The sequence below is a fragment of the Acipenser ruthenus genome, chromosome 4 (genome assembly GCF_902713425.1).
Source record: "Acipenser ruthenus chromosome 4, fAciRut3.2 maternal haplotype, whole genome shotgun sequence".
NCBI lineage: Eukaryota > Metazoa > Chordata > Actinopteri > Acipenseriformes > Acipenseridae > Acipenser > Acipenser ruthenus.
Window position 1 is genome coordinate 83,763,659 of NC_081192.1, and position 20,721 is coordinate 83,784,379.

At 35.8% G+C, this 20,721-nt stretch overlaps 2 protein-coding genes across 3 annotated transcripts; both read left to right on the plus strand.

Annotated features, from left to right (window-relative positions):
* Nucleotides 1-265: 265 nt before the first annotated feature.
* Nucleotides 266-7,409, plus strand: LOC131737017 (little elongation complex subunit 1-like). The gene is made up of 5 exons (XM_059023437.1): nucleotides 266-3,365; nucleotides 6,176-6,287; nucleotides 6,604-6,686; nucleotides 6,776-6,813; nucleotides 7,294-7,409. The coding sequence occupies exons 1-5, from the start codon at nucleotides 3,295-3,297 to the stop codon at nucleotides 7,407-7,409; spliced, it is 420 nt and encodes a 139-aa protein (XP_058879420.1). The 5' UTR covers nucleotides 266-3,294.
* Nucleotides 7,410-14,570: 7,161 nt separating this feature from the next.
* Nucleotides 14,571-19,806, plus strand: LOC117400165 (little elongation complex subunit 1-like). Of its 2 annotated transcripts, none has more exons than XM_034920647.2 (6): nucleotides 14,571-14,695; nucleotides 15,857-16,017; nucleotides 16,328-16,518; nucleotides 18,165-18,241; nucleotides 18,342-18,440; nucleotides 19,003-19,806. In XM_034920647.2, the coding sequence occupies exons 2-6, from the start codon at nucleotides 15,943-15,945 to the stop codon at nucleotides 19,179-19,181; spliced, it is 621 nt and encodes a 206-aa protein (XP_034776538.2). In that variant the 5' UTR covers nucleotides 14,571-14,695; nucleotides 15,857-15,942; the 3' UTR covers nucleotides 19,182-19,806. The 2 variants fall into 2 exon arrangements, with proteins under 2 accessions (XP_034776538.2, XP_058878937.1); XM_059022954.1 differs by lacking the exon at nucleotides 14,571-14,695 and adding an exon at nucleotides 14,806-15,369.
* The last annotated feature ends 915 nt before the right edge of the window (nucleotides 19,807-20,721 follow it).

The following is a 20,721-nucleotide window of genomic DNA, read 5'->3' on the forward strand; positions in this document are numbered from 1 at the left end:
GGGCCTTCTTGTTAGTTGCCTTAATGCTTTCCTAATTGTAATACACTTTTCTCAAATGTAAATAACATAATAACAAATATATGCCATTTAAATCAATTATAATCAACAAATACTACTTTTAAAAAATCAGTTATTTGTTTTATTTGCTGAAATGCATATTGCGAACAGTTTTTGCAAAACAGGCATTTTAAGAGCACCCGCAGCCCCATGTTTGGGGTCCTGAGTCAATGTGGTATCTTCTACAGTTTATGTGGGAAATGTGCACTTAGCTTATTTGTTTTTAAGATACTGACTGTCTCATTTGAACCGAATACTGTTTTGTTTTTAGCCGTATTTTTATTTTCATTGGCAGACGCGCTCTGGATGCAAGCACAGTGCTGATATGTCATTTCCTAAAATTATATTAAGCGAGATTTTGGGTAAATATAGAAAGAAAAAAGGGAGTGTATATTTGAGCACTAGTACAACGAGACTGTACGGAATTAACATGAATGGACTATAGAATAGTCTTTTTTGTAACAATTTAATTGGTTTAAAAGCAAACAAGATTATCCATAAACTAATGTTAACAGAAAATAAATATAAAAAGAGAATTTCGACAAAAGCTGCCGGGAAGCACTGTCGCTGCTGATTGCTTGTTTCTACGCGCTTTGAAAAGGGAGTCTCCTCTTCCAGAATATCACTTACAATGTGCGCCATCAAAAATAAAAATAAAGTTTCTAAAGAAGATGATTTCAGCAAGCTAAAACACCACACGAACACTTGTCATGTGACACTTTCTATATTGGCTTGCTAGCTCGCAATTGGCTGCTGGTCCGCGGCGGTGCAGCACTGAGCGCTGGTTTAACATGTTACAGGTGTTATACACCAGTGCCAGTAGGCACTGAGCGCTTTTCACCTCCAGCGACAGTGTGTCACTGACGCTGGCATGCGTATCGGGTGCTCTGTGCTGCTGAGGTAAAGGTGACCGACATATTCAGTGGTGAGGCAGGCCCTATACTTGTTTTTCAGTGAACAGAGTTAGGTAGATGAAAACGGCATGGGTGTTTTCAATGCGGCAGATGATAGCTCTGGGTAGTCTTGATGCAAAGAAATCCAAAAGTTAGCAAGATTGTTGAGAAAATCTGAGCTTCAATGTCTTGTCACAGAAAGATCCACCAATGCTATTTCTGTTGCAAGTGGCAAATTAACACTTTGGTTTTAACACAGTCATTTCTGCAATAAAAGGATTTCTAATCCACCCTCTGCTTTCTGATCCTTTCCAGGGTTGTCCAGCGGCCCAGATAAGCTGCGTACCTGCAGTTTTTACGTGTTAAATAATCCTAAATATGCACTAAATTTAAATTTAATGCGTATAATTTTGCTGCACTGCTTGTCTGCCTCCCCGAAAACTTCCACTAACTGTACACAAGAAAAAACAGCAGAACAAACATTATCCAGTCTCTGTTTAGCCCTGTTGCCTTTGCAGCCAGTCACAGTAAGAATAAGAGAAATTTGAAGCTATAACACAGGTTGAACTGTAAACACCCCAGTCCATTTATTTATTTTAAAAAAGCATCAGAATAATATTCTACTCACAGTTCATCATTGGATTTAATGTAGCATCAGGTCTGTTCTGCTGCACACATCTCGCTTTCCTATTGTCTCCAGATATTTAAAAAAAATCCAAACACCGCTCTTTTGAGACTTATTTACTGCAGGATGATTGTACACTACACAGCACTGGGAAAATGACTGTCTCCGTGTTCTTGCGTCATTAGTAAGCATGCCTGACCAAATATTAAATTCAGTGCTGGAAGAAGTTCAAGCGTGAATATCGGTGTACATTATCGGCTAAAATAACAAAAACTGCCGATAGCCGATTGTGTTTTTTTTCCTAATCGGTGCCATGTCGATAGACTACTGAGTATCAGTGAACCCTTAGTTGTAAGTCATTCTTTTGCAAGGCACTGTCATCCAAAAAGTCATCCAGTGCAGAACATGTTTCCAAACTGCCATGGTTCACATGAGAATACCACAAGGACAGCTTCTTGATCCAGCTTTTGATTTTGTCAGTGAGAGAAAAAAAATTTTTAAGAATATTTAAGTGATCAAAGATATCTGCCAGGTAGGCTAGCAAAGCAAGCCATTTAGCATGTACAAACTTTTCAGCCAGTGGAGATTCATTGTCAGAAAGTGAAATTCTCACTTTCTCTCTGAGCTCCAACAAATTATCTGAGGACCATACTTCGAGACAGCCAGCTAATTTGTGTGGTAAAGTAGCTGGCGATGCTCTGCTTCCATCTCATCACATAAAACTCCAAATAGGCGTGCATTTGTTGGACAACTCTTGATGAAGTTGATAATGTGAACAGCTTTGAGAACTTTTGCAACAAGGGCAACAGCCTGCACTCTGACTCACCTGCTGTTTTTTCCAGTTATTGCACGAGCACTGTCACCCTCACAGCACAGCGATTCCAAACCAGCATGGAAGACAAAACCATGCAAAACAGCGAAGAGCTGTTCCCCTGTAGAACATTGAAGTAATGGCTGGCAGAACAGAAATTCCTCTTCGAGATTTCCATCATTCTCAGATCTAATGTAGGTCAGCATCTGAGCAACACTTGTAGACATCAACAGCCACACTGTGTGACTACACCTGGTAAGAGTGTCATTAGACAGAGGAATCAAATCTAGTTGACTGGTTGCATTTTCCCCCAACATAATGGAGACCATTTGCTTGGTGTATAAAAGAAAAAAAAGGTTTTGGCCTACTCGGAACCATCCCATTTAAAACCAAACTCCAAATACTTTGGATCAGATTTTCGGCTTCTTGGTTTTTTACTGCTGCTCGGAACCTCGCTATCTGCACTTATTCTGCTTGCAGTGCAACTCGACTCCCCTTACTGCCATTTCCACCACTTTTCTTCAGAAAATGCTTCATTTTTAAATGTTTATTGGCGGTAAGTTTCTATTACAGCAATTTTTTGAACTCCCTTCCACTTTAGCATCTACTTGTGAGAATTCTACTGATACTCGCATGCAAGAGAAGGAAAAAAATGAATTGGTTGCTAGGTAACCAGTTCAGGCAGGTATAAAGACTCATTGTGAGTAAAATCAGCAATGTACCAATAAAAAAAAAAGTAGCTTACCTGTTAAATGAAATAGGTGGTAGAATGAACCTGTTAAATTATACAAAGTGACATCCCTTTTAAAAGTGCACATTTACCCCATTGAATGGCACTTGCGACCCACTTTTGGGTCACAACCCACAGTTTGAAAACCACTGCATTATAATATTGACTTTCTATTTTCATGTCATTTCAGAATTTAAACGAATATGTAGCTGCAGTACTAGCACTGAAGCAAAAGATAATTGACACAGAGTAAGTATTCTTTTTTTCCTCTGAAGCAAATAGCTTTAGGTTTGTCAAATAATAATTATTATACATTGTGAACAATAATTTCCCTATAAACTTCAGGGATTTACAGTCTTACTATACACGGTGGTGGCGCTAGACCTGTGTGTAATAAGACTGCCCATGTATAATAAGGTTGATGATAAAACTGCTAACCTCAGTCATTAAAAACAATCTCTACCACCAGTACATGAATATAAAGCACTCAACACCAAAACAAACAACAGTGGCCAGCAGATTTAAAGTGTAATCTGCAGAGAAGGGGAGAAATTTGTTAAAGAACCGAATATGCAAGTACTCTTAGAAAAGACTATTTTAGCAATAAATTACCTCAACCACATGCCCTCCGTGGGATGTCAGGCAGTGTAGACAGAGGCTCTTGAGTGACAAGGAAATTATCCAACCACCCTCCTAAAAAGCCAAGCAGATTTTCTACTCTGATTACATTTTTCCTGGTAATAATACCTGTACATGTAGTTTTCCTGTGCACCCCCAGTTCAAAGTTAATTGTTAAAAAAAATAGTTGTTTTATTTATTTATTTTTAAAGTTCTGTTTTCAGTGTTATTTTCAACACTTATTAAATTGTTAAACATAAACATTGCTGGTACAATTTCTGGCGTGTCACAGTGTATAATTATAACAAATAACACCAAAACTGTATGTATTGCATAAGCAAGGTTAGAAACTAACAATATTGTGATGCAAGTCCAAAGGACTAGTACCTTTTGAAACTTGCTAGTCCTGATGTGAAGTGCCTAAGTTGGAATCAACAACAACAGTTGGGGTCCCTAAAAATAGGCTTAGATTTTATTTTGCTAAAAAATAAACACATTTATAAATTTAGATTTACATTTTTTTTTAACAAAGCACCTTCGTAAACGCTCATACAGATCGATCAATCACCTGTTTGCATCTTGTTACTGAGCGACTAACTGTACTGTGTGCTGAGAAACTGACACTGACAGCACCAGACAGGATGACAGAGGAAAAAATTCTCTCATCTGTGTCACCTTGCCAACCATGAAGCTCCGCCTGGAATTGACACAGATGACACAAATAAAATGTTTATTTTTTTGTACATTACATGTGTTGCTATTTACAAAAATGCTGCCTGGCTATGAATTATTATCTACAATAATTAATGTACTCACATACACAGTACGTTTCACTGTAGCCCTCGGGGTGAAATTGATAGGTGGCATTTTTTTTTTTTTTAATTAGCAGTGGGAGAAAACCGCTTTAGCAAGTACAGTAGAATATGCCAGAACTGACAGACGCTGTGTCTACTAGGTTTAGATACTAAAAAGAGCACAACAAATACAAAGGAAAATGAGGGAAACACAGATCTTTTCAAGAAAGCTGGGAGAATTTGTATAAATGGATGTTATATTTTTAAACACTGCAATAACAGTTCTGCTTGTGAAGCATCCACGCTATAATTTGACAGAACAGGTGATTTATTTGCACTATGCAGGACTTTATTTTCCCCCATTGGTGCTTGAGCCCCAGAGCGTGCACAGAATGACCGCCTGTGCACCTATTGTCAGTGATTAAAGTCTGTTTTTCAAACGAACTGATTACCGCTCAGCAGTACTGTATTGGTATAAGAAAAGCATGTTTTAAAAAAAGTAATTACAGCTTCCATTCACTTAAAATATGCTGACGATAATGTAAACTACACCAAACTACAGACAGCGAGTCCCAAGCTTTAAATGTATTACTGTTTACAGATAAGAACTCAACTTTATTATGAATATATTGTGTTATTATGTTTTAAGCAACATACTACGATAATGTTCATTATGGTAATTGTTTGATTATTAGTTTTAAAATGTTTCGTAAAACGTGGCCTATTGTTTGACCTCGTTCGTACAACTAGCCCCCTTTGCTAACGACATCTTCTTCAGTCACGGTCGAACCCAGTATAAATCAACACATTTTTGTAAAATGACTTTACACTTCAAAAGATGCAACGTGTTTCAGTAAATTCATACGATAAACTTTACATCCCTCGCAGAGGGAGAACACAAATGTAAAACATCATTAAGTGGGGTTTGCATTGCAGGGGAGATGAAGGGAGGTTTCAGTTCCGATCGAGTGACTGTTTTCAAAGCATTATTTGTGAATGCTTATTCACCACTGCTACACCATTAGAAAACTGACTTACATGCATTTTTTTAACGCAGGACTGAACGTAAGAGTATATGTGTACATTTGTTTTAAGTACTCGCCCAGAGGACTATTGAGACACAGACATCAAGTAGTCCTTTTAAGATTTAATTTGCTGTGGGTGAGCGTGAGTTTCTAACCCTGGTATAAGGCTGTAATTCATATCAGGTTTCTAGTGACATTGGTAAATCACTCAAGCTAGCTCTCTCATGATTTATGTCATCAGATACCCTCGATACAATTACAGCCTTATTACTCACAGTGGGGTGTATATTATTATTGTTATGATGATGATTATTATTATTAGTGATAGTAGTGATATTAATTATTAGTATAGCAATGACTAATCCTGGACACAACAGCTATGCAACCCTGGTTGGCTTTCTTATATATATATATATATATATATATATATATATATATATATATATATATATATATATATAGATTCAATAATCACAAGATGCGCTGTATGTAAACTGTATCTCTTTGTCAAAGGATTGTTATTGCAGATGTTTTAGTTATGGAGTTAAATAGCTCAGCCTGCTTCTTTTTGCCAATGAAAATGCATAAGTAGAACTTATCCTCCTTTTTTTTCTCTCTCCAGGGAGTCCAGCACACTCCATCATCAACTGGATGAACTTCTCTTGAAATGTACTCCACTTGAGAAACAAATTGAGGAAATAGAGGCCATGAAATCTGAGCTGGAAGAAAAAAGGGTATATACATCTATTCACTGAAATTCTGTTATTGTACAACTTGGGTGAAGACTTAGTTTAGGTTATTCTCTTTGTGCCCACAAAGCCAGCACAGGTACATCTCAGTAGTGCAAGCACTAATAAAAAGAGAGACCTAGGTATAATTGGGCTACTTAAAGCTATTATATGATCCTGCTTTGGTCTTTCCTTGTTTAAAAAAAGTTATGTTCTGTTTTGAGTTTAAATGAATCTGCCTTTTGACAGCTGATACTGTATAACAAGATTTAGAATCCATACAAAAATGCATAGCAGAGAGATCCCACTTTTTATTTTGTAGGCTAAGAGCTCCATAAAGATGTACCAACAGACATATCTGGAAATTGAAAGCCTAAAACAGGAGAATAATGAAACTGAGGCTGTGTAAGATTTGCTTCATTCAAAGTTTCCCTTTTTTATCGTACTTTACTTTGTAAGCTTTTTGTAACATCTTGTCGGTTTTCCAAACTTAGGAATAAGAAGCTTGAAGCGCAAGTGAAAAAGCTTGAAGGTTAGTATAATGTTTCTAATAGCTGCTTACATAATCAACTCATTTTATATATATTTTTTAAATGTATTTATTTATTTTGTGTGTTTGCGTGCTGTTCTATTTTGAGCTTATTTACAAATGTCAGCATTCATTTGTAGATTTTAAAAAAGCTTGACAAGCTTCTGATTTAGAATAAAGGTTAGTTGTGAGTAATGAGTTGACTTTTCCCAATAAACTTTCCAAGATGTATCAACAACCGAGAACTTACTGCATTTAAACCTTATACAGTTTAAGTAGTTGTGAGTTTTTGCTTTGAATTTCACCTCCTCAATTGTAACTAATAACGATATATAACCAGGTTTATTTTGCATAATTACGTGCATGCACTGACATACACAAAGACACTTTCTGCTATCGCGATCGGTTGTTGTAGTCTTGTTGATTAATTCTTTTAGAGATATTATTGATTTTAATTTTCTTCTTTTGTTTGGTTTTAACAAGAAACAACAACCAAGCAGAGCCAAGAGATCAAACAGTTAAAAACTGAGAAAAATACATTGGAGAAAGATTTGAAGAGGACAGAAATAAGCTCTTTAGTTGTCAAATCAATCAAATAATGAATTTTATGCTTTAGTTTTGAGTGATGGCATCAAGTTGATGGATGCAAAAATGTCTGCAGATGAAATAGTAGCTTTTATTTGAATATCTGCAGAAAACATTTCTTCTTTGCTAATATAAAGACAATTTGCACTTGGGAGTAGTTGGAACACTGAGTAAAGGCAAGGTCCCACAACCTCCCTCTTCATAATTAAGTTAGTGGTGAATTGTGATTGGGGGAGGTTTTAAAGGACTACAAACACTTCAAGTAACTGAAATATATTTTGTTTTACAGAAACATCTTGAAAAAACTGAGAAACGAATTCAATAGAAAGGTAATTATAAGTGTTAACTGCTGCTTTTAAGCATTCACTAAACTAATCTCTGATATTGTTAACTAAATTAGTTCATTTTATTTGTCATGTTTGGAACAATTAAGAGTTTACACATTTTCACATTGTTTACTTTCTCATTGTGTGATTTAGACCCTTTTGATTATGCTTGTTTTCAACATTTTCACAATAAATGTCAACTCTGCATTTTTAGTTTTTCAGTTTGCATTTATATATATTAAAAAAAAACATGTGTATTCATGAAACGGTTATAGTCTTGAACAGTTATAGTCTTGAACAGTTTCATGAATATCAAACTTTATGTATTGATCCGAAATTCATAGTCACTTTTCTTTTGCACTATTAAAACATGCATGGACTCAAAAGAATGCAACAGAGGAAACAGAAATTGATAGAAGTAAGTATATTTTAATCTTTTAATTTGAAGAACTTATCAGTTTACTGTTTTGAAAAAGAATGCCTAAGTTCTTATGTAGCATATTATGGCTTATCCTTAGGGCTTCTGTTTTTTGGTGTTTATTTTTTAGCTGTTTGAGTTTTATTTTTTAGGGGGTTTTGTTTTTTATATGCTGTATGAAATTATTGTTTTAAGTTACTTTCCAAAAGTCTTGGCCTTTTTTGTTTTCTGTCACAGTATGTATAGTAACTTGAAAGTGCTTGCAAACGTGTACCTTCTTTCCTTTGCTGTCTTCCACAATGAAATCCTTATGGTCACAGGCACATTCTTCGGGGGGGGGGGGGGGGGTTTGTGTGTCTAGGCATTTTTGTTACATTTTGCCACAATTTATAATTCTGTTTTAAATCCCAGGAGCATGTACTGTAAATTCACCCTATCTAACTGCAGGGTTTGAAACAAACAAAATTGTGCTTCTAGTCCAAAGGACTAGTAACTTTTAAAACTAGTCCTGATATAAACTTACTAGTTCTCATGTGAAGTGCTTAAGCCGGAATCAACAACAACAATTTTAGGCTTAAATTAGATTTTCCTAAAAAAAATAAACACTGTTATAAATTTAGATTTAAAAAAAAAAAGAAAAAAAAAAGATACAATAAACAATAATGCTTATTCCCAGAAACATTGATTGGATTTAATAAGGTATCGAAGGAGCAGCAAGCTCCATACACTCTCCATCATCAGGTATAGAATGGGCAGTAAGCTCCACACAGTCTTCTTTGGAGTCAAAATCAGAAATACCGGGACTCTGAAGCTGTATCAACAGTAGATCAGACAAGTGCCTGTCACTAAGCCTACTCCACCAGTCATTCTTCAATAACTTCATTTGTGAAAATCCCTGTTCTGCCACCACTTAGCTTCCAGGTATTGAAAGGACCGGGCCAATCTGAGATAAAATATTGGGACGTTTAAGTCTCAGATCTCTCCATCATTTCCCAACTCAGATTCATTGGCAGCAAACCTTTAATGCTGTGAAAATAAACAAATGACTGTCATTATTATTATTATTATTATTATTATTATTATTATTATTATTATTATTATTTATTTATTTATTTATTAGCAGATGCCCTTATCCAGGACGACTTACAATTGTTACAAAATATCACATTATTTTTACATACAGTTACATTATTTCATATTATTTAAGTCAGGAAAGAGGGACATTGCCTAACTGCACTGGGAGTTTTTCTTTTTTTTATTTCTTTTTTTTACTGGGAACGGGGTGAAGTAAATGTGAATTGAGTAACCATTTCCTGTGTTTTATTGGATATACACTGATTAAATTGTGTTTTATGTGTGTTTACCGAAAGTCAGAAGCCCTACTTATTTTGTGACAACAGTAATGTGATGTGGATATTCCTAGCCAGGTGTTCACGGCATGGTTAGATCACAGTTGTATATTTATTTATTTTCCCCTAATCCCAGGCTTGGACATTCCACACATTAGTCCAGCTTTTGAATACATGGAATGTCCTAGTATTCAGCTTTGTAATCTATTCATCTTTTTTGTTTCATTTTTCTATTGTAGCTAAAATCAAGCTGCTTCTGGAAGAGCTTTGGATGTGTATAGAACCCTCAGCCCAGGTATCACAGAGGAAGGAAATTCAGCACTTTTCTGGTAAACTAATCCCACATCTTGTTAACATATTAGCAATATTCCTTTCTGTTGTACATTGTTAGGAATCTGTGCCAATTTGTTTCCGTTTATAACTTGTACACTGTTGGAAAGCAAGAAACAGGTGTATTCAAGACCTCTTAAAATCAAGTCTCATTTGCAACATTTGATCTAAACAACGTGATACTTTCTACTTGTTTGTTAAGTAGTTATAGTAACATTTGAAACAACAAAACAAAATTAGAATAACGAACACATGTACATTTATAAACATTGAGAAAAAATAATATTAATACAGTGTGGTTCTAAGGTTCTTTGAATCCAAAATAATGGAGTTAGATAGTCATAATGAGACTTAAACTGGTAATTCATCTTAACTGATCCGATATAAACAGGGGACATAAAAAAAGATAAATACAAATACATCTTAAGTGGGGCAACAGCTATGCAAGGAAACTATGCAAATAAAGCAGTGATGTTGCAAGATGGGTTGTGCATTAAACAGACCATTGGTATTCAACTTTTTTACTGGTTCCTTTGCAAAGGAGACTGGAAAGCATTGCAGAAGATCCAGAGACTCGCAGCATTCCATGCAGATACTTTTTCCTGGTAGCCCATTGAAAGACCATCTCTATTTGAAGAAATCGCCCTTTCCCAGTAGTCCTTTGAAAGACCACCAACATTGCAATCTAGCATCATTTCCTGATAGCCCATTGAAAGACCAGCAACATTGCAAGAATGCACCCTTTCTCAGTAACCCCTTGAAAGAAATACAGTTTTGCAATCACTTATCCATTCCCATAAACAATCTGGTAGCTTCTATTCATCTACATAATCTAGCAGGACATGAAATGTAGCACAACACAAAACACGCAAGCATTAAGCACACACAAATGACTGAAAGCAGTAGCAGAGAGAGAGACCACTTTAATGAAGGCCCCATCTTAAATAAGGAAACTGGACAAAAATACTTGAATAAAGACCTTTTGCATGTTTCCAGAGATGAACAGAAGGGACAAAGTCCAGTACCTGGACAAAAACCTTGATGAAATACTCGACTGGTTCAAACCTCTTCCACCACTCCTGTCTCCTGTGCACTTTTTATTGCCTTGTAATCAGGTAGGCATGCTGAATTAAATGTATTTATCATGAAGTTTAGACTGGAAAGTTAATATTAAACCAAATATTTTGGTGATAACTTATAAATAAAATAAAATGTCATATTATTGATAGATGAGTTAACTTAAAGTTACCAATTGTGTTAGAAAGTATATTCTGTTACATGTAACTTTCATGCTTTGTGTGTCTATTTTTAAATATGATTCTTTTGAATTATTTTAGGTTTTATTTATTGTTCCTTTGCTTTTTACAGAAATTATTTATTGTTTCAGGATACTTTAAATGGCAATGCAATAGATTTAAGTGAGGAGGAGGAAGAGGAAGTGAAATCCAACAGCAATGAGTTAAATAAACTATGTGAAGGTGACAAACCCAATAAAAAACCTGAATCCCTCAATGAACCAAGCATGGCTCCGACCGTAGATCTTCCTTTAGTTGGGTTTTCTAACAACACTTCATCCACTGCTGTGTTATTTCACAAACCCCCACCCTGTATACTTACGGAGGCAGAATGTGATGACAAGGCAGTTTTAAAGCAAGAAATGAGGGAAAGCCACCCGTCTTTCCCAGAAGAGTCCACTGAAATGATGGATGTTCAGAGTGACAATTTGCAAATTGGTGAAAATAGTGACTGCTTTAATTCATCGGTTGAAGCTAAAGAGAATGACACATTGGTAGATCATTTACAAAAAGAAACCTCACAACACAGCAGTGTGAAAGTTGAGGCCTTGGAAGACTGTTTTAAATTGATCAGCATCTGATGAAGGAAACACAGGTGTTCTAAAATCAGACTCTGAACAACTGAAAAAAATACAATCCCTGCAAGAGCCTGAAAGCAGGAACAGAATATATGGAGGTAGAGAAAGTAAAGCAAGAAGAAACTGAAAAGGATACTGAAGCTATTAAAGAAAGTTTAATAAATCACTCAGCCTCAGCAGATCGTGTAAGCCACCTTGAGGATATAATGAAAATAACCTAAAAAGCCCTTCTCCTGTGGCTAGTGATGATCAGAATATGCTAGTCGTAGATTCTCCTACAAAACGTAATTTAAGTCCAGGGGAAAAAGAAGTCCAAGATTCTTCCACAAAAGATTCTTCAACCTTCCTAGAAACTAACGAATCTGAGATCAAAGAACCTCATCATTCACAAAGCAGTGGCACTACCAATACAGAGACTGTGAATGAAGCTTCTGTTAGGTGATTTCTTGGACAGGTGAGTTGACAGGGTGTACTAAAAATGAAGTGGTGTGCTCAACAGAAACCGAGATGGTAGGCATGACTGAAAACTTTACTGTCTTACAAAAGCCTAATTTAAAGGTAACTGCGTATGTAAAAATTTCTGATGAAGCAGATTCAGCAAAAGAGAATGAACTCTCCCATAACAGTTCAGAATCTACTGAAGACGAAGCAGGGCTCACAAATGCAACATAGATTGAAACCGTCGCTGTAAATGGTTCCGTCTCACACAAAGCTAATTTAACAGGAACTACTTACAAACCAAACCGTGATGAAACTGATCCAGCAACCGAGATTGAATACACAAATAACAGCACAAGATGTGCTGAAGATGAAACAGAGCACTTGGCCAAGTCTGAGATGTTAACTTGTTATAAATCCAACACTGATAGAACTGATCCAGTAATAGAGAATAAATCATCCATTAACAGCTCAGCATGTAATGAAGATGAAGCTCAGTGTGCAAGAGAAGCAGAGATAAAAATAACTGAAACTTCCTTTAGCTTACTACAAAAATCAAATTTAACCCCAAATGCTTATGAAACAAATCCCAATGGAGTAGACAGAATAACAGAAGAGAAACACCCCAGTTGCAGTTTGGAGTCAGTCTCATTTACAAAAAGAGATGATCACTTTACCACTGATGTGGAATCTTCCATTGAAGAGACATCCAGTGACATCATTATGTTGGAAGAAAGACTCTCCCGCAAGGCTTGTCCTATGACGCAAGAAGAATCTGAGGATGATCAAGAGAGTTTTATACTGCAGAGAAAGGTCAAGAACACCAAGAACAAGAATAATGGAAGCTCTGGTTTGGATGAAAAGGGGATCAATTTAAGCAACTGCAAAGGATCTGTGCCAGAGGTCCTCATAGATGTGCAAACACCAGTCGATAATAAGATGAGTATGAATCACAATAAGGCACTTGAAATGTATGAAGAGGGAATTCCAAATATTGATATGTGTGATGCATTGAAAGTAAAAATAGACAGCAAAGATCTAACCACAACAGATACTTCCTTAAACAAACATTCAAATAGAAGTACTTCAGAAACTACAACCATTGAAAATTCCAAATTAAAACAGGATGAAATAGCATATAAGAATAAGCCAGAGGAAAACATGGAAATCTGCAAAAAAAATATAGAAGTTAATGGGTCAGAGTGCAATATACAAGTGACTAGTTTAGTTTGTGTGTTAACAGCTGAGCCCAGCATGGTGATAATGCATCAAATGAAAGCCTTTTGTGTGAATCATTAGAGATAGTATTGAATGAAGGCTCAGAATCAGAAAATATAAGCATAAAAGATTGTAATACAAATAATAGGGTATCCCCCCAGTTGCACCCAGAACTGCGACTAAAGAAGAAGCGGCTGTGCCTAGTCACAGATGGCAACATCCAGCTACAGTGCAGAATAGTACAAAAGCCAGGCAAAAAGATAAAGAACCAAGCCAGACAAACCCCCCTGTATTAGACATTGCTGACACCCCAACCTCACCAAAGCATTCCCCAGACTCAATAAGCAAAGTTAGGACAGAGATGGGACCACCTCTCTGTCCACTTCTGCCACCACTTATAGCCCCACCAAGATTTCTAAAAAGTATCTCTCCTTCCATGTCAACATGCCGTAGGTCATCTTTCCCTTCCCTTATGGAGGATTTGGTTTCCCCACTGCGAGAAACACCAATACCACTCATGTCAACACTATCTGATGGACCCAAGAGCAAATCTCCATTATGGGCCACCCCATCCCCATCAGACATAACCAAAAATGGAAGGATCCAGTCCTCCCCATTGCAGTTCTGTGCGGCCACTCCCAGGCACGCTGTCTCTGTTCCTGGTAGACTGCCTCCATCAGCAATTCATGCAATCAACTCCTCCCCTGGTATGCCCCAGGAAAACTCTGTTAGAATCCTTGACACCATGTACCCAGATCTTTCAGCTCGTGCCAGGACTCTCAACATTCTCAAAGGAAACATTCAGCTGAACAGATGTGCATCTGGAGTTGGGAGCAATGTACCAGGACCAGTCAATCAGGTCACTGGTTTTAAAGCCATCAATTCTTCAACAGCTTTCACCAAAACTGGAAAAGCTTGTGAAGCAGAAAACAGCTGTTTTGGACAACCCACAGAGAGGTTAAAGCTGATGGGATTGCCTGATAGAGTCTGGAAAAGACCAGGAGTAAACTTGCATTTACCAAAAAGTGCCAAAAGGCTTCGGTTAGATAACGATTCACCAGTAGCAGAAAAGATTAATTTGCCTGTTTCATCTCTGGAGGATTCCAGAGCTAAAGATTTGCATGGGAGTTTAGAACAACCAGTTGATATTAAATCATCTGAAATGCTAAAGTCACAAAGTAATCCTACTGAAGAGGCCATTTCCAAGGCATTTGAAAAAATTGCAAAGTGCTGTTTAGGTTTGATGTCTGTTATTCATAGCCATGTCAACGTTAGAAACATTTCTCAGGTACCAGTACTGAGAGATGAAGAGAAGGAGGTCATCCATGAGTTCTGTGTAGTAAACAAGGTGAGCTATTATCACTGTTTCAAAATAAAAGTTTAAACCACAAACACTGCATAGCATATTGTATTACAGGAAATGTGTTCCTTTTTTTTGGGGGGGGGGGGGGACGACAAGTAATTAGTTTTCAGTGTAACACTATGAAGCAATTAAATTAGTCTCAGGGTTACATTAAAACAAAGGGAAACTTTATTATTATATATAATATATATTTTTTTATTATTTATTTTCTCCACTGTGATGCCTAGACACAGAGTCAGCAGCAACACTGCAGGAAAAAAGAAAAGAATTGCAACCACGCAGCCAAACCCAGTAGAACAAGGGGAAAATGAGTGGAAGGGAGGAAACCTTGTATTTGTGTTTCTGTTCTGTTTAAATATGTATTGTAGAGCTGCGCCAGAATACTCTTTGATTAAAAAAAGAAAAAACACACTAGACTGTAAAACAATCGCAAAACTGTTTAGATTTAAATGTTACAGAAGTAAAATTGCTGTAATTTATGCAGAATCACAAAGTGGCATAAACCATAAAGCACTCCTATCCATATTTATTTGCAAAAGGAAAACACACCATTAAGAGTTGCTACCGTCAGGCCCTCTGTAGAGTTTATGTTGGAATTTGTCGGCAGAACGGAGACTTGGAAAGAGCCCGCCTTTTTTCATACAGTATTCTTAAAGAAGGTAATGTTATATGTGAATTATTCAAATAGCTCAATAAATATTACTGAGCTATACAGTGTAAGCTGACCATGTATTGGTAGGATACCATAGTTTTATTTTATTTGAATTTAATGGATCTGTAGGGTGCAAGTAAACTTCAGTGGTTAGATCATTTTACTAGTATTCAATAGTAATGCATGCTCATTTGCACTATAAAATTATCAGTCTGCGGTACTAAGCTGATAATAGTGAAAAGTAAAGTAATTTGGTACCATACCTGGAGAATCCTTTATGGGCTTTGCATTTTATACAAGATCCATATGGTGCAGTTGCTTAAGTTTGTTCATGGAAAAGCATTGCATTTGGTTGTTTTAGCAATGTTTGTTTGTAAACATGTAATCAGTACTTTTTACATGAAATACAAATTTGTGTGAAGGTTTTAGGGATATGTGAAATGAATGGTACAGTAGTAACATAACCAATATTTTGTTTTTTATATTTAATGCAGATTTTCCAGAGTCTGACAAGCTCACTTTATTTGCTGCAAGTACTTGGCACAATGTGTTCTCCTTGCCAGGGCTAATTAATAAGGCAATGCAGGCTGTAACCAGGCAACGAGCTAAAGGACAAGTTCTGAAGTGTCTCAGTGCCTATCTGGGCTGGGAGAAGGTATTTGATTAGCTTTTATTCTATATTTTACAACCTCCAAGCCATATCTCACTATTCATTTAGCAATAAATCCTGATGTTATATTTTACACTTCAGGATGTTAAAATACAATGCATACTTAAAACAATCATAAATGCATGCTGATACTCTCTAGGAGAGAAAGCTGATTGTTATCCTACTGCTGTATATAGATGACTAATAGCTTCATATCACCTGCTGTTTGTTCTTATGAGTCAAACTTTGTTATCTACCATGAGAGTATAATCTTTCCAAACATGTCACTGAACAAACCATGTTTAACCTTTTCCAGAACCCTCCCTGTGATGTAGCAAAGTTGGTTACTGGTACACTTGTTTCTCTAAAAACAGGCGTCTGTATGAAATTCCAGCCTCATGACAAATGTGGAGAGGACCTGTGCCCTGTTGTGTGGGAGCATATTTTTGCAACATTACTTTTGTGTTCCCAGCTTCAGTGGAAGTGGACACATGACCATTTAATATGGTAAATCTGTCCATTACATTAAGTGGTTTGACTGCTGTAGCATGAAACTAACAAATCATTGATTGCTGGAAGAGGCTAGTATTTCAGATGCAGGCATTACTAGAGGTCAAAAGTGTCACTAGATGGACTTGCTGGTTAAAGATGGTGGACATTCTACTGTATACATTCTGTCTTCTATGTGTATATGCATATATATGTGTGTGTGTGTGTACATATTAGTGGTGGGCAACTATATGAAAACCATATTGATACCATGCACGCATTTTGAGATCGATAATACTGAAGTGTTCCAAAACACAAAAATATAATAACATAATTGCAGTATCAAACATATATATATATATATATATAGATGTTAACAGATATTTACATATGAAAAGCAATAACTTTAACTTAGTGCTTTGCTTCACAGTATTCAAGGAGGAAAACAAGGACTTGTTTATATTGTTTTACTATTCCATCAGCCACCTCAAAACTGAAATATTTGTATACTTAACTGCGTATAGATTTTCTAGCAAATCCGGAAGTAATTGAATCATTAGCTGTGACACCTTGAAGTATTAAGTATGTCATGCCGAATTTTGCATTATTTTGATAAAGCTATTGTAGGTGAAATATAAAGTGTGAACCTGCCTTTTGAAATTATTTTATGTTTTAAAAATACATCTCATTTATAATACTGAAAAGTTCACAATTTTAAAAATACATTAATAATAGCGTGAGTAATCACACAGATAAAATGCAATGAATTGCTGCATGCGCATATCTTAAAATAATGCAAAACGGATGGCCAATAATGCAGCATGCAAATACTGTTTGGTACCTAACACCAATCAATGGAATAAAATGGATAAATAATATTTTAGTGTGGTGTTTGCCTACGAGTCTGACAATGATTGGTATCTATAGGATTTGTTGTATTTTAATATAAAATAAACAAGCGTTGAATTGACCACAGAATTGGCAGAAGGCACAGGTCATTGTCCATCCGTCAGCAGTCCAAAGCACCTTTGACCATTTTTCCATAGTCCAATTTCTGTGTTCTTGTGCATATTTTAGCCTTTTAGTCTGGTTCCCCTTTCTTAACAGAGGTATTCTTACTGCAACACATCCTTTAAGTCCTGATTTCAAGAGTGACCTTCATACTGTTGATTTGATGGACGACACATGTGCCTTCTGCCAGTTCTGTTGTCAATTCAATGCTTGTCTTCTTTCTATTCCTTAAGGATAGTATCTTCAAGTATTGCTCATTCTTCTTAGACAGCTTTTTGGGTCTTCCGGTCCTTGGCTTGGCATGATGTTTCTTTGTACTTGTTGATTATGCTTCAGATACAACACCTTGAAAATCAAGTGATGCAAGCTGTTTTACTCAATGTTTTTCCTCCTTTTATGCAATTCAAGGTTGTTATAATAGTAGAAAACACTAGTGGAGGCTTTGAGTACATTGTTGATGATCATAATGCATCAGAGTAGAAAATTACAACATGTCTAAGACTTTTGCATAGCAGTGTGTATGTGTGTGTGTGTTTATATATAAATTTACAAATAAATAGATATATAAATTGATAAAGTTGGCCTTGCTTTTCTTAGACTACCATGTTTACAAAAGTGTTTCAATTGTATTTTTTATTTTTATTTTTGTGTAGCAAGGAGCTTTGGCCAATAATGAACAAATGGGTTTTTATGGCAGATATTACAGTAGCCGCTGTCCTGCGGCTGATAGGTAAGTACAATAATCCTGCCCACTGAGAATTACTGTTTTAAAATAAATAAATAATTAAATAGAAATTGCATCTATTTTTTTTTTTTTTCTTTTTTTTTAGGGCATCTAGGACAGCTGGGACTGAAGAAAAGATATGTTGATTCTGTGAAAAATGTTGCAACAGTCATCAACATGTTTGGCAGACATGCTAATGCAGAAGGTATTGTTACTTTTATTATTATACAACTTCCAAATACAAAACGCTGGTATAAAATACCTTCCCATTCCATTCTGTTTAAATATACACTTTCTAGTGATTTTATATAACATTCTACATCTACAGTTTCTAATTAAAAGAATATCTTACCATTTAGTTCAGTTTGCTCTTTTTCTCACTCAGTCCACTAGCCATTGTGCACTCAACAGTCTTTATTTTGCACACTCAGTTTAACTCTATAAGTACTGCAGACCTGTATGTCTGGGAAAGATAACTCTTAGTGCTGAAAGTTAGCATATTCACTTTCTATTAATTATTTTACATGCTATTTATGGACAGAGGCTGATATTTATGGACATGCTTCTGAGTGTTTATTGATAGTCCATCTTTTTGAATTTGAATTGCTGATGCACAGAAAACAAAACAACATTTTTTGTGTTATATGACCAATTCTAAAAACAGTGTGTTATTTTTAGCGGTATCTCAAATGATCTCAAATGTGATGCTTTGTTCTTTGATTCTTAACTTGAAGTGTTCATTTATGTAGATTTCGTCTTGTTTGTAGATGTTCCCTGGGGTGTACAGTTGGCAACAGTGTACGCTATTTGTGATCTGGCACCAAGCAATCCAAAGGAAGCCATGGAATCACTCACAGCTTGGAGATCGGAAACCACCAGAACTGTCCCCCCTGCAGTTACCAGCTGTATAACACAAATGGGCTCCATGTGCCGTCAAATAAGTTGAGAATAATTATGTTCTTGCAATGGATTAATACAATGAAGGGTCAAGGCATCGATGAGTCTGACAGGCTTTCAAATTTTGTGTTACACACATTTTATGGACAAGGTGAAAGGCCAAAGGGTTGGGACAAGATTGTTATCTTGGTTTTACTGTGTTTCTTAGGAATCTTAACAGTGTGTGAACTGAGGGCTTAACCCATAGAATGTTTCAGAAGTATTCTGCCTTATAAAATCATTATCAAATCTTTGTAGAATTTCTGTTGTCAAGGAACAAACAGAATTGAAAAACTCAATAGAATTTTTACTGGGGATATACTTTCTCCAAGTCTCAAGAGCCTTTCTTTAGATGTATTTAAGTTGAAAATGGTTTTTTATTTATTAGGATAAATTCTGTTGACACTTTCTTTTTATATGACTATTTCTCAGAAGCCATATTGGAAATTGATACAAAGAGTACCTCTTCATTTGTATAGTCATGCATTCCACTTTTGTAATATACATTTGTACAGAAATGATTGTGCTAAAATCTAACAAATTAAGTTTTCAGTAGGACAGTAACGTTTGTTTGTTTGTTTTTGCGATGGTCCCTGCTATATATTGTAAATATAGGCTCTATATATGTTAATGTCTTGGAGACCATTTGAATTGTTTTATACAGTATTAAAATAAAATAAAAATGAATATAATTGATCCTTATGAGTATTCTTTGTAGATCCTTACAACATCATTGAGACAGTATATTAAGATAAGGTTTAACTGCAGTGCAAACTAATCCATTTTAGATATGCATGTCCTTCATGTCTGAAATCTAGTTAGTGCAGCTAAAATGCAAAATACTGTTATGTACCACAGAATTTTAAATAACTGTAAGCCAGCTTTTGTCAGGGTACCATATTGATTTATATTCACTTCTAAAACTAAACCTATTGTTCCCAAACTTGAGCAAATGAATGTCATAGGGTTGATTTTTACAGAGTTTTGCAGTTGTGAGTACTCATTAATGCCTGCTAAAAACTGTCACCCTTACCTGAAGAACTTTGCCCTGAATATGAACAGTAAAGAGATGCATCAAATGGGTCACTTCGCTACCAACCACTGCTCTGAACACTTGTAGTCATTTTATGTCTATTTTGATGTGTTCTTTAGTTGAAGACATTTGAAATACTCCTAAATAGTGCTGGGACAAATATCTGAATATTCGAAAGAATATATATTTTTTATATGTATTTGGATATAAACATCAGATGTTTGTATTCGCTACAAATGACAAAAAATACCTTGCACTTGTTTACCGCCTCACCAGAAGTTGCGTGACTGTTTAAAATATGGCAAATGAAAAAGCGCTATGTGTGATATGTGAGATATTATATATATAAAAGAAATAAAAAAAAACACCGGATCAACACAGTAGCTCAAGTCTATAGACAGTAAAAGTAAACCAGATTATGCACGCACGTATAGTGGTATCTATGGAAAGCCATGTGGCTCAAAAAAGCTTAAACAGTGCCCAACATGCTGGAAATGTTGTGTAGTGATTTATATTA

Coding starts and splice junctions, on each gene's coding strand:
- LOC131737017 (XM_059023437.1), top strand. CDS start 3,295: ATGTCATTTCAGAATTTAAACGAATATGTAGCTGCAGTACTAGCACTG. Junction 6,687..6,775: donor AATAATGAAACTGAGGCTGT/GTAAGATTTGCT, acceptor TTCCAAACTTAG/GAATAAGAAGCTTGAAGCGC. Junction 6,814..7,293: donor GCAAGTGAAAAAGCTTGAAG/GTTAGTATAATG, acceptor GGTTTTAACAAG/AAACAACAACCAAGCAGAGC.
- LOC117400165 (XM_034920647.2), top strand. CDS start 15,943: ATGCAGGCTGTAACCAGGCAACGAGCTAAAGGACAAGTTCTGAAGTGT. Junction 18,242..18,341: donor CGCTGTCCTGCGGCTGATAG/GTAAGTACAATA, acceptor CTTTTTTTTTAG/GGCATCTAGGACAGCTGGGA. Junction 18,441..19,002: donor CAGACATGCTAATGCAGAAG/GTATTGTTACTT, acceptor TCTTGTTTGTAG/ATGTTCCCTGGGGTGTACAG.